The sequence below is a fragment of the Macaca thibetana genome, chromosome 5 (genome assembly GCF_024542745.1).
Source record: "Macaca thibetana thibetana isolate TM-01 chromosome 5, ASM2454274v1, whole genome shotgun sequence".
Lineage (NCBI taxonomy): Eukaryota > Metazoa > Chordata > Mammalia > Primates > Cercopithecidae > Macaca > Macaca thibetana.
Window position 1 is genome coordinate 35,227,357 of NC_065582.1, and position 14,977 is coordinate 35,242,333.

The window sequence follows — 14,977 nt, forward strand, 5'->3', positions numbered from 1 at the left end:
AAATCTCTTGCTTGTACTACTAATTCAAGATATGAAAATTAAAGTAATTACTAACATTTTAATCATAATATTAGTGATGGAGAAGAAAAATAAAAATTAAGTATGTAATTCTGTGCATCAGAGGTAAATCGGTACAATCTTTCTGGAGAGTTACTTGGCTATATTTATATATATATATATATATTTTAAGTTTAAAACGCCAAAATCATTCTTTTTTTTGAGGCAGGTTCTCACTCTGTCATCCAGGCTGTAGTGCAGTAGCAGTAGCACAATCAGGGCTCACTGCAGCCTGGGCCAAGCAATCCTCCCACCTCAGCCTTCCAAAGTGCTAGGATTACAGGCATGAGCTACTGTGCTGAGCCCAAAACCTTTATTTCCTCCAGATATTCTGCTTCAAGTAATTTATCCTAGAAATAAATAAATAAATATTATATTATAAATATACATTTATAATGTATAAACAATATTATAAAACAAATATTTTAAAATATGAAATAAATGTATATTATAAATCACATATACAATGTGTTATATGATATATATTCACAAAAGGTTTATGGAGAAGGATATTAATGTCAGTACTCTCTTTAATAGAAAAAGATTGGAAAAAACGTAAATGTGAAATGAGAGGAGACTGTTTAAATAAATTCCCATAATAGAATATTATATGGCCTTTAAAAAGTGAATTACAGAAAATGATACTATAGAAGAATGTTAAATAATATGGAAAACTTTTTGTGACTCAGCGTGAAAAATTCAGGTACTAAAACATGTACAGGGTAAGACGAAAAACATAAATGAAGGTATTAGCTGTTCCACTGCCTGTGCTGAAATTATAAATGGGTCTAATCATTTTTATATTTCCCAAAATGTCTACAAAGAATACGGGCTACTTCCATTATTTAATTCCACAATTAATGTTGTTAAAATAAATGTCAGTTGGCCAAGGACAGTGGCTCATGCCTCTAATCCCCGCACTTTGGGAGGCCTAGGCAGGTGGATCACCTGAGGTCGGGAGTTTGGGACCAGTCTGACCAACATGGAGAAACTCTGTCTCTACTAAAAATACAAAATTATCCAGTCATAGCGGTGTGTCCCTGTAATCCCAGCTACTCGGGAGGCTGAGGCAGGAAAATTGCTTGAACCTGGGAGGCAGAAGTTGCCATGAGCCGAGATGGCGAACGTCATTGTACTCCAGCCTGGGCAGCTAGAACAAAACTCTGTCTCGAAAAGAAACAAACAAACAAACAAACAAACAAACGAAAAAAAAAACCCAGCCTGATTCCACTTTCCATGTGTATGCATTACTATGTACCAATTCATTGCTATTTGGTGCAGAACTGCACACCACAAGAAGTTCAAGCAAGAGCATCAGATCACGTGCAACAGTGAGGGGGAGGATGGAATTCAAAAACTGAAGTGTCAGTTCTATGTACATATGAGAGGTAACATCTGTAATTCTTTTCTACACTTCAAGAGAATTTGAAGTCCAAGCTAGAGAATCACCAGAGACTAACACCAGTATAGTGGAAATAGTGATTCTAGCATTTGGAGACATATTAAACCCAGTGATTCTAGCATTTGGTAACATATTAAACCCAAGTCCAGTCCTAAACATAGACAGTGGTCACCTGTGAAGTTATTCAGGATAACTTTAAGGATGACTATTTGCTCAAAATATTGCCTTATGGTCACCATTTGAGTGAAAAGGATACTGGGTAAGAAATATCAAGGGAGTCTCGGGTAAATACAAATGTGGCCTCTATCAGTAACTCTCAAACCCAACCAGTGATCAGTAACTCTCAGGGACATCTATTTTAAAATGGAGACTCAGGCTCTTTCCCTGTAGAGAATCTGATGTAATAAACCTAGGTTAGTACCAAGAAATCTGCATTTTTTTTTTTTTTCCCTTTGAGACGGAGTCTCAGTCTGTCACACAGGCTGGAGGGCAGTGGTGTGATCTCAGCTTACTGCAACCTCCGCCTTCTGGGTTCAAATGATTCTCCTGCCTCAGCCTCCCGAGTAGCTGGGATTACAGGTGCACACCACCACACCCAGATAATTTTTGTATTTTTAGTAGAGACAGGGTTTCGGTTTCACCATGTTTGCCAGGATGGTCTCAATTTCCTGACCTCATGATCCGCCCACCTCGGCCTCCCAAAGTGCTGGGATTATAGGTGTCAGCAGGTTTAAATGATCAGCATACAGGATATTAAGAGTGTAATGCTGAGAAATGTGAGCTGAGCTACTGCAGCTGGTGATGTGTCACATCACCCATCTTTTTGCCCCATGGTGGGAATCTGTAGTCAGTTTAAAAACAATCCCTGAGTTAGCTGTTTCTCTTGATTCATAAATAAAGAGGAACTAGAGGCTTATGTCCCAAGTGCATATATCCATTATAGTTTGTAGCAGACTTTCAGTCCTAATTGTATAATTACATATATATACATACACACACACACACATACACACACACATATATATATATATAAAAAAAATAGTTCTCATGCCAGAGTGTGGGATTAAAAACTTTCAGCTAATCTTTCTATTATCTTAAAATCATGAGTTATATAATACTGTTTTATATATTCTAACTAGGGAAGCTACCTTTTTTATTATATTCAAAATCGTGATGCCTGAATGGGCAAAATCAGACACATAACATTTCTTACCAAATTACGCCTTAAGAAAGTGCATTTCTTTTTTGTTATTGTATGTTTGTTTGTTTTTACAAGTTTTATAGTAGACACAGGGTCTTACTATGTTGCCAGGCTGGCCTCTAACTCCTGGCCTGAAGCAATCTTCCCACCTCATCCTGGCAAAGTGCTGGGTTTGCAGATGGGAGCCACTGTGCCCAGCCAAGAAAGTGCATTTCTTTCTAGATAGACTTACATATTACCTGGGAGTGGTCTCTGCGTTTTTTCTATTTGTACATTAACTAAGAATTGACCATCAGATTACCTACTTTAGTGGTTTTTCTTCTATGGCATTACTTCAAGTTCTAAGGATTCCTTTGATCCTCTGTGAACACGTAAGGAGTGAGCAAAAGTCTGAGGACTGCAGTCCTCCCAACCCCCATCTTTCATTCTGTGAACTTTTGCGACTCTCAGTATTGCCCCAAAAGTTCCATATTCAAGAATTTTGCATGTTAAGTTTCTGTTTGTGGCTTTATCAGAAAATGGGTTCTACATTTAAAAAGGAGGATATTCAAGACTTTGAACATCAGTGGATTTAGCCATCTAGCATTCACAAATGCTGGATGAAAATTAGCCATTCTGACAGGCTGACGATTCTGGAATCAAAGCTGGATAAGAGCTCATTGTTAGTGAAGGAAAGCGTTATACCAAACAGATAGGCCTCAGGCATTCATTGTCAAAAAGTAACAAAATTTGCCCAAGGGTTTTAGAAAGTCTTCTCTGGGCGGTGACAGTTAAAGCAAGGTTTAAAAACAAATAGCAAAGACTTTGAATCAACCCAAATGTCCATTAGTGACAGACTGGATTAAAAAAATGTGGCACATATACACCATGGAATACTATGCAGCCATGAAAAAGGATGAGTTTGTGTCCTTTGTAGGGACATGGATGCAGCTGGAAACCATCATTCTCAGCAAACTATCGCAAGAACAGAAAACCAAACACCGCATGTTCTCACTCATAGGTGGGAACTGAACAATGAGATCACTTGGACTCGGGAAGGGGAACATCATACACCGGGGCCTATCATGGGGAGGGGGGAGGGGGGAGGGATTGCATCGGGAGTTATACCTGATGTAAATGACGAGTTGATGGGTGCTGACGAGTTGATGGGTACAGCACGCCAACATGGCACAAGTATACATATGTAACAAACCTGCATGTTATGCACATGTACCCTAGAACTTAAAGTATAATAATAATAAAACAACAACAACAACAACAAAAAACAAACAGCAGTTTGTCACATGGTGTTGGGAGGAAGACATTGCTGCAAAGAGGGCATCATATAAAAGGACCTGAACATTGAGAATAATGTTGCAATGAACATAGATGTACAAATATTGCTTCCAGATTCTGGTATCAATTCTTTTGGATATATACCCAGAAGTGAGATTGCTGGATCATATGGTAATTAGAATTGTTTTCTAATTTTTTAAGGGCCTCCACATTTCTTCCTATAGTGGCTGCATCGTTTTACATCCCTAACAACAGTGCGAAAGGATACTGTATGATTTCACTTACATGAGGTATCTGAAACAGTTAAAGCAGAAAATAGAATGGTAGTTGCCAGGGGATGGGAGGTAGGGGGAAATGGAGATAAAATTTCATTTATACTACATGAATATGTTCTACAGATCTGCTGTAAAACATAGTGCCTAAAATTAATAATACAGTATTGTACACTTAAAAATTTGTTGATAATATTTCATATTAAACATTCATACCATGAAAAACTAAAATAAATGAACATAAGGAAATTTTTGGAGGTGATGGATATATTTAATATCTTGATTGTGCCGATGATATTGTGGGCATGTGTATATTTCCAAAATCATAAACTTGTATATGTTTAACACTTTGTATGGTAGATGCACCTGATGGCAATAACTCAAGAATACTTTGAGAATGACTGTGTGGTCTAAGAAGAATATGTGTTCAGAGTCCTAAACTAAGGAATCTGGGAATGGCCAACCCAGACAGATTCACTTCTTATCTGTGAAGGACACTTGAACTCCCTGCCTGTCCCTTGGAATGCAGTATGTGCAAGGAACCAAGGTCTTTTATTTTGGGCTAAATGGAGGTTGCTAGATGGAGAGTGCTAAGTAGAAATGTTATATAAACTGCATACTCTTTACAAATAGTAGTGGTCCTGTCCAGCCCACTGCCACTGGACCACATCTGTATTTAAGTCCTAAATAAACCCTATTCCCATTCACTGGCTCCGGGTCTCTTCTTGGACACGATGCCATCCCTGTTGGAATCAACAGGACTCCAGCACAACACATGTGCAGGATTTTTTTATATCAGTTATATCTCAATAAGCTGTTGAAATTTTTAAAGGGCCTGACCTGTCCTGGAATGGTGAAAAACTTATTGTGACAAAAATGTAGGTTATAGTGAAGGGAACAGGAAATGGTACTGGGACCATTTTTACCTCCAACTGAAAAATTTGAATTTAAGAAATTTGGATATAGATAGCAAGGAGCCAATGTTAAGCAGGAAAGTAACTTGATGAGAGTTTTCTATTAAATGTGATGGCAAAGCGGTAGGTGAGTCAGGCTCCAGTGGGACAGAACTTGTGGCAGAGAAACCAGGTCAAAAGTTAAAGTTGGATTTGATAAGTAATCAAAGAGAGGAGTACCATTTCCAAGATATAAATTAATGAGTTTTGCTTACATCCAAAGATTAAGAGGATAAGCTTAAGAACAATAAGTGCCATAAAAATGGGTGGCAATGATGATACACTAGGGGTGAAGGACCTAGGGTCATAGGGTTGCCCATGGGCAGTTAGAGTGAGGCGTTGAGATGATATGCCCATTTCATAGGGAGAATTAGAAAGAACAGAAAACCCACTTTTACTTTAGTTCTGGTATAACTATGTAAAAAAAAAAAAAAACAAACAGCCTAACTGAGGACAAGAATAGACCTCATTTCTATGGGCAATAAGCACATTCTGCTCCCTATTTCATTATTTCCCTTAAAAAACACTTGGTGAAGACTTGATCCAGATTATCCTCTTGGAATCTCTGATCCCGATGTCTATTTAAGTGGCAGAGTGGTGGCTTTTCCATGGTAGAATAGAGTCTTCTTTTTTTTTTTTTTTTTTTGAGACAAAGTCTCACTCTGTAGCCCAGGCTGGAGTGCAGTGTCGCGATCTTGTCCAATGCAACCTCCGCCTCCTAGGTTCAAGCAATTCTCCTGCCTCAGTCTCCCAAGTAGTTGGGACTACAGGCACACGCCACCATGCCCGGCTAATTTTTGTATTTTTAGTAGAGACGGGATTTTACCATATTGGTCAGGCTGGTCATGAACTCCTGTCTTCGTGATCTGCCTGCCTCGGCCTCTCAAAGTGCTGAGATTATAGTCATGAGCCACCGTGCCTGGCCTGGAGTCAGATTTTAAATCTTCAAATATTCAAGACCAGTTTATTATGTTTTAGGTTGTGAACGCTTCTCCTTCCTTACGAGTGCAAAGCCTAACTCACTGAATGTGTGGATTACAAAACAAGGAAACATTAACTTATTGCAACAGAGTCTGGTTTAATTAATTAATCTTTTTGGAAGTTTTCTTTGACAGATCCTACATAAATAAATGTAATTTTTAAAGTGGACTTTTAAACATCAGTTGTTCCTTTCCCTCATGGTTTTCCTGCAACAAGGATTAAAAAAAAATCCCTCTTCCTTATTTGAAACTTCTCACAGTCAACCAGAATTGAAATTATGAACACTGACTCTGTCAAAACTATACTTTTAGTTACTTCTTGGTGAGCAAGAGAAATGAAGAATACAAAAGAAAATCATGTGCTATTTTTAATGTAATTTATCCTATACTTTTTTCAAAAAGTCACACTCACATCTGCTTGAGAGTTTTAGAGGAATATAATGTATTAAAGAAAATTACAATAACATAATGTACAAAAATGTTGTCACATAGAGAAGAGCAAAAATGTACGTATTGGGGACTATTGCTGTGGGAAGAAGGGCCTGATCTTCATACTCATCTTCTTCATTGAGTACCATGACCCCTTCCAATTCATCCATACTACCCCATCATCTGTGCCATGCTTTGCCATGTCCCAGGTATATTTTCCACCCCAGTAGTATCTGCCATTTGGATTGGCTGCGTGACACCTATTATACCACCATCCACCACCATCTTCTTTAGAACACTGTTTCCTGGGATCTGCTGTTAGCCTGAAAGAAAATGTGTTTGGGGTTATTAGAAACAGAACTCAGTGGTCAAGTTACTTTTTGCAGATTACCCATAAAAGAGTGCTACACTCGTGTGCACAGTACTCTTTCCTTTGGGTGCTACACATAGAGTCACACTAATATACCAAAGACCTCCTGTGCCCTATAGCAAGAAAGAGAGAGAACTGGGCCTTTGTGGCCAATCCATCTAGGGACTGCATTGGTTACTTTATACTGGAATAATAGCTTTTACATCCCTTAGTATCAGAGAACCCTGGAAATGAAAATGAAAGTTTTCACATACACATTAGAATATAGAGATGTAGGTATTTATCTAAATGCTCATTACTCAGAAAGTAACTGTGCTCAAATTCTAGTTCTATCTCTGGGTAGTTGTGTGACATTGGACAAGTCATGTAATCTCTCTAAACCTCATCTGTAAAATAAGAATAATAATGTCTACATTATAGTTGAAATGTTTTAGAGTGATGCATAAAGAGCTTAGTACAGTAGCTGACAGTAAGTGCCCAGGAAACGGTAGCTATTTATAACATTGTTAATGATTCGGAGTAGTAATATTAGTGGGATTTTTTAAGCAGGAGCAAAGAGTGCCACACATACCAGCCGTCATTGTCTCTGTCATATGTGCTGAAGAACATGCCATTGTGAATGGTCATGGTCCTGTTTTCTCCCGTCAGCTGAGATGCTCCATCCATGAGGGCATTGCCGGCTGTTCCTCTATATTTGTTCACTGAGATCTGGTATTTGTTGGCCTCATTCTGTACAGTGAATCCTCCATAGTGAGCCTTTACTTTATCTCCTTTCCAGTCCTCCATTTCAATCAAAAGTTCTGTGGGTCCCATCCTGGTAAGCTGGCTAATTTTATCATTTCCAAGCCAATACTCACCTAAAAGAAAAACAAAATAAAATCTCACCAAAAATAAAATTTGGGGAAACTAAACACTGCCTTTCTTCCCTTATCTTTAGCTTCCACATTTTTGTCAGGAAACTCCTCTTAACTGCCTAAAACAGGCTTCCAACAATGTATGTTTTTTAATGAGAAAAAAAACCTCATTTCAAATAGAATGATTTTATTTTGCATGCCTGTTTGTTACCTGGTAGGCCACAGTAATTCTTCCCATCTGTGTTGGTTGCAATATTTCCAAATCCCTGTTTATATGGATTCCATTTCCTGCCAAAGTCAACGCTACCATCTTGACGGTTCTGAATCACTGTCCATCCTTTGGTTGACAGAAACAAAAAGAGCATATATTAACCAACAGCAAATAATGTCACTTTGAAAAGAATATCTGAATCCCCTGTCCATTCCATTTATTATATATTTGGTGCTCTAGAATAGATACAATAAGGAAATAAATATGAGAGGAAAACTTGTAAAATCTTTGAAAACTACAAGTGCTTTATCTTACCCCAAATCGTGAATTATAGATATTTTATAACTTTTTAAATATCAGGTTGAATTCAAAATCAAATTACTCATTGTCAGCTCTGTCAGATATTAGAGCTAAGTCTTGTTTCCTGGCTTTTCAATTAATTTTTTTTTTTTTTTTTTTTGAGCAGGATCTCACTATCCTCTGTTACCCAGGCTAGAGTGCAGTAGCATGATCAAGCCTCCAGGTTGTGGGCTCAGGTGATCCTCCTATCTCAGTCTCCTGGATAGCTGGGACTACAGGCACATACTGTCAACCCAGCTGATTTTTTTTTTTTTTTTTTTTTTTTTTTTTTTTTTTTTGTAGACTCATGGTCTCATTATGTTGCCCAGGCTAGTTTCAAACTCCTAGGCTCAACCGATCAGCCTACTTTGGACTCCCAAAGTGCTGGAATTACAGGCATGAGCCACCATGCCTGGCCTTGTTTCCTGGCATTTTATGTCATCCAAATAATTATAGATCAACAGGTCAACAACGGTCGAAAACTTACCGCCATTTTCTGTGTTCATATCACAGTATACTCTATATGGTTTGACAGAACTGTCGGGTTGAATGAGATACATTTCAGATGTTTCACCACCTTTCCTGATAATTTCCTCACATTCTGCAAACATAAGACAACATTATGTCCAGGGGCTTATGATATAATTACTTTGTCTTTACATAATTACTTTGTCTTTACATAATTACTTTGTCTTTAGTCACCAATTCTTTAAGATAGTATTACATAAGTTACTAAGGAATGTTTTATTACAGACCTTTGAGAATAATATAACAAATATTAGATTTTCATTTTACTTTCGTAAATCCAGCCCAGTTTTGAGGATGTTTATCTGCTAAGAGGATGTAAAAAGCTCTTCTCCACCTTTTGTGTCCTGGAATATCCATAAGCTTCCAGAACACACAAGACGGAGAAACTTCTATATCTATCTGCAATTCTGCCATCTGTTCAAGCCAGTACGCGGATGCACACATCAGCTACCCCTGGGACTACCACCCTTATTATCCTGTGCCCCGTCGTGCTCATCAAAACCAGTAAATGCGCCAGGCCGGGCCAAAACACAACTGGCTAAGGATATTTTTGTGATGTACTGTAACGTCATTATGATCTGTTGGGAAAATCCACTCAACATTTTTATTGTTGTTGTTCTCTTATTTTTGGTGTGTGAGTTCTTCTGGAACTCTCTAGAAATATGTTTATGAATCAGTTACCTTTGCCAGACACCACAGGAATATTACAACTGACAGTGCATGGGGTGCGACAATATTCCATTTGAGCTGAGACATCAGATTCTAACTTTTGTATTTTGCTTCTCAGGTTTTCCAGGATTGAACGAAGCACACGAAGATTAGTTGGGATATTACTATTCACAGTCTCATCTATATATAATTGGTGCTTTTCCAGGTCTGAGGAGTACTCATTTACTACATTTTCATTATCTGGAAAAATGAAATTATATAGAAATAGTCATCATTTTTGCCTCATAAAACTAATGTATTTAGCTATACAATTTTGATTTTCTGAGAATAAACTAATAAACACTAAGCTACCACCAAGCAGTTATGATATATAGTCATATTTATAGGAAATGATTTGGCCCATGACATATACAAATGAACATATATCCTAACTACCATACTAGTAATTTACCATAGGTAAAAGCTAAAGATTGTGTCCAGTAATAAATGAAATAGGTTGTTTATTTCTTTGGTGAGGGAAAAGAGGAGAAAGCAGTATTGGGGTCTTCCATCTGAGAAGTTCAATCTTATAGAGTGGATATGCCTGATTTATTTATCCATTTCACGTAAGTATAGCAGAACCTTGAAATTTATAAGATCTCAAGATTTCTTTGATTTCTTTGGAAAATTTCCAACTGTTGGTATGCTACTCACTGAGATGCCTGGGCGAGGCTCATGAACTAGCTATTTTCTAACCACCAAGTCAATAGCACTCAACATTCTGACCTCAAGATTCACAGGTTAGGTGTCATTATCCACAATACGATTGAATATATTATGGATAACTCTCTCATTCAAAACCTCAAATGTTGAAACTTTAAATGCTAGCGTTTTTCTTCCACTCTGTGAATATTATCTTCTGAGTCACAAGTTTCTTGTATACTTAAAATAAGGAGTCATAGTGGAATTTCTCATAGAAAATCATACTTGCTGATGCCAGACTTGGAATAAGAGCTAAATAGTGCTTATCTGGCAAGTTGCAGGGGAAGGTGCCCAAAAGCAGTATGAATGCTATTTAACTAACCCAGAAATGTTAATCTTCTCACAGCCATGCATTCTCGTGGCAGTCAACAGTTCCAGTTTTATAGCTGAAAATCAAAAGGAAGCACAAGGATATCTACCTTTTACTTGCTTCTGCCTCTTTTGCCACATGTCTTTCAGCAAATACGTGTACTGAAAGGTAGAAGAGGAGGTCTGGGAAACAATTTGCACACTGTTCTTTAACTCATCAACACTACTTCTGATTGGCCTTTCCTGTTGTAGCAAAGCTTCTTGCAACTGACATCCTGTAGGACACAACACCCCCTAAAAACAAAGAAAATAGCAGGCATTAGATGAAGGATTTGGGTTGTGGACATTTGTTAAAATAGCACATAGGAAAATTCAGCAATATGATTAGCCAACATAAAAACTTACTACTTGGTTTTCTGTAAGACCAGAAATTTGAAAGTCATCATCATACTCTTGTGGAGATTTAAAATATTCCCTACCACAGAAGAAATATAATTGGGCTATGAAAATTTTACCAACTGAACAAAGGCAGTGGGAAAAATACAAACGGAAAGGTGGCACCCACATATCCTAATTTGTAATTTTGGGCCCAGACCAAAGAAAACAAGAAAGAAAGCCTAACCCAAGGCCCAATATGTTTATGTTTTGAATTTTATTTCTAAAATAAACAGACAAAATAACAATGATGGTAATGCAGGTCAATGAAACATTAGGAGACTGCCATGACTACAGGCTTTCTCTGCGTGAGAGAGCCACCACTGCAAGAAACATCAGTGCACCCACCAGGTCTGGGTCAGCGTGAAGACAGCCTCCAGCATCAGGGGCTTTTCTTTCTACTTTCTTTTGACTGGCAGCTGCTTTGGCTGGACGAGCCCGATAGCCACCCCCACTGATGGGCGGTGGGGCAGGCCTCAGGCTGGGAGCCTCTTCTCTTTTCTTGTCAAGGGGTCGATGACCGCGGCCACTGAAGGGGCTCTACAAGGATCGAGGCAGAAATAAAATGCAGAGTGTTATAGAAGATTTGGAATGTAACTATTTCAACACCCTCATTTTATAATTTAGGTTATCACAAGCTTGATGATTTGCTTAAGATTCATCAACTGGCTGGTTGGTGATAGTGAATCTGTAGGTTGCTTACTGTTTAGTAACAGTAGAAAGACCAACTGCACAAAAAACTATGATGCAATGTAGTTTTTAAAGAGAGGCCTTACGACAAAGCTGTATCAGATTATGAATAGTAATGACTTCATATTCCTAAAACATACATAGGAACACACAAAATTGTAAAGAATCTATACTGTCAAGAAGTATGAATATTCTCAAGCCACTTGGATTGTTAGATTCCTATGATTATTGTTAATCACTTCCCTACTTTCATTTTTGTGAACTTATGATTAGACTCATATACAAACATATTTAAGAGAGATTAAAGACTTATTAAAGGTTGATTCTTCTTAGAATGTATTTGTAATAAGACAATCTTTGACCCTCATAAGGTACACTGGAGCTAGGCTACTTGTAAGTCTTGACCCTACCTCTCACTAGCTATGGGACCTCAGGCAAGTTGCTTTATCCATGCCCCAGTTTTCTCATCTGCGAAGTAAGTGTAATGACAGTTTGAATCGGCCTTACAAGATTATTGTAAGGATTAAATAACTTATTGCATGTGGTACCCTCAGAACAGTACTTGGCAATAATAAGTGCTCGTTATTATTATTATTGAATTCACACATAACAAGTACTACAGTTTAAGTGGCCTCTCCACTGCTAAGTTCACTTTTAGTCTTCTATCAACAAAATTATTGGTTAAACCATTATCTTGAAATTTCCTACATGATTTCTTTATGAAACACCATGATTTTCTTATATTTAAAATAATTATCAAGCCTTGTGCATTATAATTCAAATTACTTGCTAACTTAAAATATTACATTAAAAGATAATGAGGCAGAAAATATGCATTGCAATAGGAAAGTTTTGATTTGGATTAACTACATTCTCATATTTTTTTGTCAGTAGCTACATCCTTTGGATCTTAATTACAAATTAACAAATGACATGATTTGGAACAACTGAGCAACAACTGAGCTCTCTCGCAATTTTGTGAGTCTAGAAGTCATCAGATGAACTCTATTTGGAATTGTATTGTCATTTATTCATTAGGTTATAATATTATTTAACATTTAGTAAGATGGTGCTAGGATTAAAACCCAGCCAGGCTGGCTCCAGATGTTCCTGTTTAACCAGTTGACTATATAAATCCTTAATATGTAAAGATTTGGAGGATATATACATATTTCACATTGAAGGCATGGTCCTAGTCAGAGCTTACCCTCTCTAAAACAGATTTTAAGAAATGTGATTCATCTGTTTATTACAAATAAATTTATAGCAGGAGAAAATTATTTTCTTTTTATTTAAGAGTGCCACTAGAGAGGTAGCATGCATGGTCTGACTTTACTAGAGAAAAGGAAATTTTAAAAAATATTTAAAGAAATTATATACTTAAAGAAAAACACTTAAAGAAATTATGAAGGCCACTTGTTGAATAATCAAAACCCCTAAACTACTAAACTATCTCTGTGAGGATTAGTTGGTAAACAGAAATGTGAAAATGGTTTGCAGAGTACTTTACAAAAATTTAGTCTTACACATTCTTTATATTTTTCTTACCTAATATGATTAACCAGACTTAACCAGATTAACCACATGTTTTTACACATACAAGCAGATTAACTATATGTTCTTACACGTCGAGTCTGATAATTAGAACACTGAAGTTCCCTTGAAACTCAATAATGATCCAAAATGAATCACTTCATTTAAATATTACTGTGTATTCTTATTTCTAGTTTAATACTATGCTATACGTAAGAAATTTGCCAAGATACATTTGATGATAAAATTTAAATTTCTTAAATATTCATTGTCCTAAACGCATTTCTGTATTTTTAGTAACTGAAAATTAGCAGCAATAATTCAGCAAAAATAATAGTTGAGGACAAACTATTCTACAAATAAATTAGACTGAACCGTGCTTCATAACTATTAATAATAACAATACACACTACCTCTAATTTAAATTTTTTCATCTGAAAAAAGCAATATTTCATTTTCTATCATTACACTTGACGTATTTGGCTTTTAGGTTTAGTTATAATTTTTATAAATAATAATCTCAGTAACAATATACTACCTTCGCTCACCAAAGAAAAATCTACCTACCACCAGTGTTTTTTTGTTTTAAAATACTGCTCTTTTATTATTTTATAGTTTGTGACATTTTCAGATCTTGTCCTCTTAATTGTAATCCTGTATCGCTAGAAGTAAATGAAAATCACAGTACTCAGGATAGCAAGTGAGAAAAGCACAACTTACATTAGCTAAACCCTCTTCATCTTAAGAAAACACAGGTGATAAACCAGAAAACAAGAAATTACTTTGTTTTTATATAAGAAATACTATGAAACATTCTTTAAATACAATAAATCAAAGGTTAACAATTCAATTTCATAACTGTAAGCAATGCTAATTTCATTGAAATAACTATTCACATAATATGATTATGTTACATCTTATATTAATAATACTACTAATAATATAATAATGCTTTAAAAAATTCACCTCCTCATTGCCGTTGACACCTTGGGACTTAACTAGAAAAACACACAATAGTAGCAATAATAGATGTTTCATGGTTTTAAATTTGTGGAAGCTCCAAGAAACCATCCTTTTCATGTAGACTTAACTGAGAGATCTTCAATCCTATATATATCTGGGTACTCTGCTAGGAGTGACTTTAGAAATGGTTACCTTTCCTTAGTTAATAGTTAACTTTTGGTTCACTTGTTGGCTGAACCATTTTATCACTTAAGCAACATCTTCCCAGCAAAACTTATTTACTTGTCATACAACTATTATTCTCTGTCGGTCTAGCTTAGAAACATTAAGTATCTTCAATCCATTTAATTGGACAAAATGATGGGAAGTTAGGGCATTCCTAAAAGAGAGATGTGTATCTTATTTCTGGTAAATTAATGTGGAAACTGTATAAGCTCACAAAGAATATGTGAGAAAACAAATCTAAGCTTAGTAAATTTGACCTACTGACAAAGCAACCACTAAAATAGTGACTCATTAATGATATACTATAAATGCTTATGTTTAGTGACAATCACATAATTCTATTTCAAAAGGGATAATTAAAATCAAGAGTAATGTTATATCATAATGTATTTATCTTTTATTTTAGACATTAATCAAAATAATAAAATAACAAACTCATATCCTATTCTATGAAGGACAAACATCAGAAACACTTTTTTTTTTTTTGCTCTGAACATTTATATTTTGTCCTTAATTCACATAAGGTAAAATGTTCAGCAAA

General features: G+C 36.2%; 1 protein-coding gene across 1 annotated transcript; it reads right to left on the reverse strand.

Annotated features, from left to right (window-relative positions):
- Window positions 1-6,218: 6,218 nt before the first annotated feature.
- Window positions 6,219-14,358, reverse strand: FGB (fibrinogen beta chain). The gene is made up of 8 exons (XM_050791993.1): window positions 14,215-14,358; window positions 11,374-11,565; window positions 10,701-10,884; window positions 9,553-9,780; window positions 8,831-8,944; window positions 8,005-8,130; window positions 7,511-7,796; window positions 6,219-6,892 (listed from the first exon to the last, which is right to left on the reverse strand). Exons 1-8 carry the CDS (start codon window positions 14,326-14,328, stop codon window positions 6,661-6,663), a joined length of 1,476 nt encoding a protein of 491 aa, XP_050647950.1. The 5' UTR covers window positions 14,329-14,358; the 3' UTR covers window positions 6,219-6,660.
- Between the last annotated feature and the right edge of the window lie 619 nt (window positions 14,359-14,977).

Coding starts and splice junctions, on each gene's coding strand:
- FGB (XM_050791993.1), bottom strand. CDS start 14,328: ATGAAAAGGATGGTTTCTTGGAGCTTCCACAAATTTAAAACCATGAAA. Junction 9,781..10,700: donor GAGGCAGAAGCAAGTAAAAG/GTAGATATCCTT, acceptor TCATTTTTCCAG/ATAATGAAAATGTAGTAAAT. Junction 6,893..7,510: donor GACAGAGACAATGACGGCTG/GTATGTGTGGCA, acceptor ATTTTCTTTCAG/GCTAACAGCAGATCCCAGGA.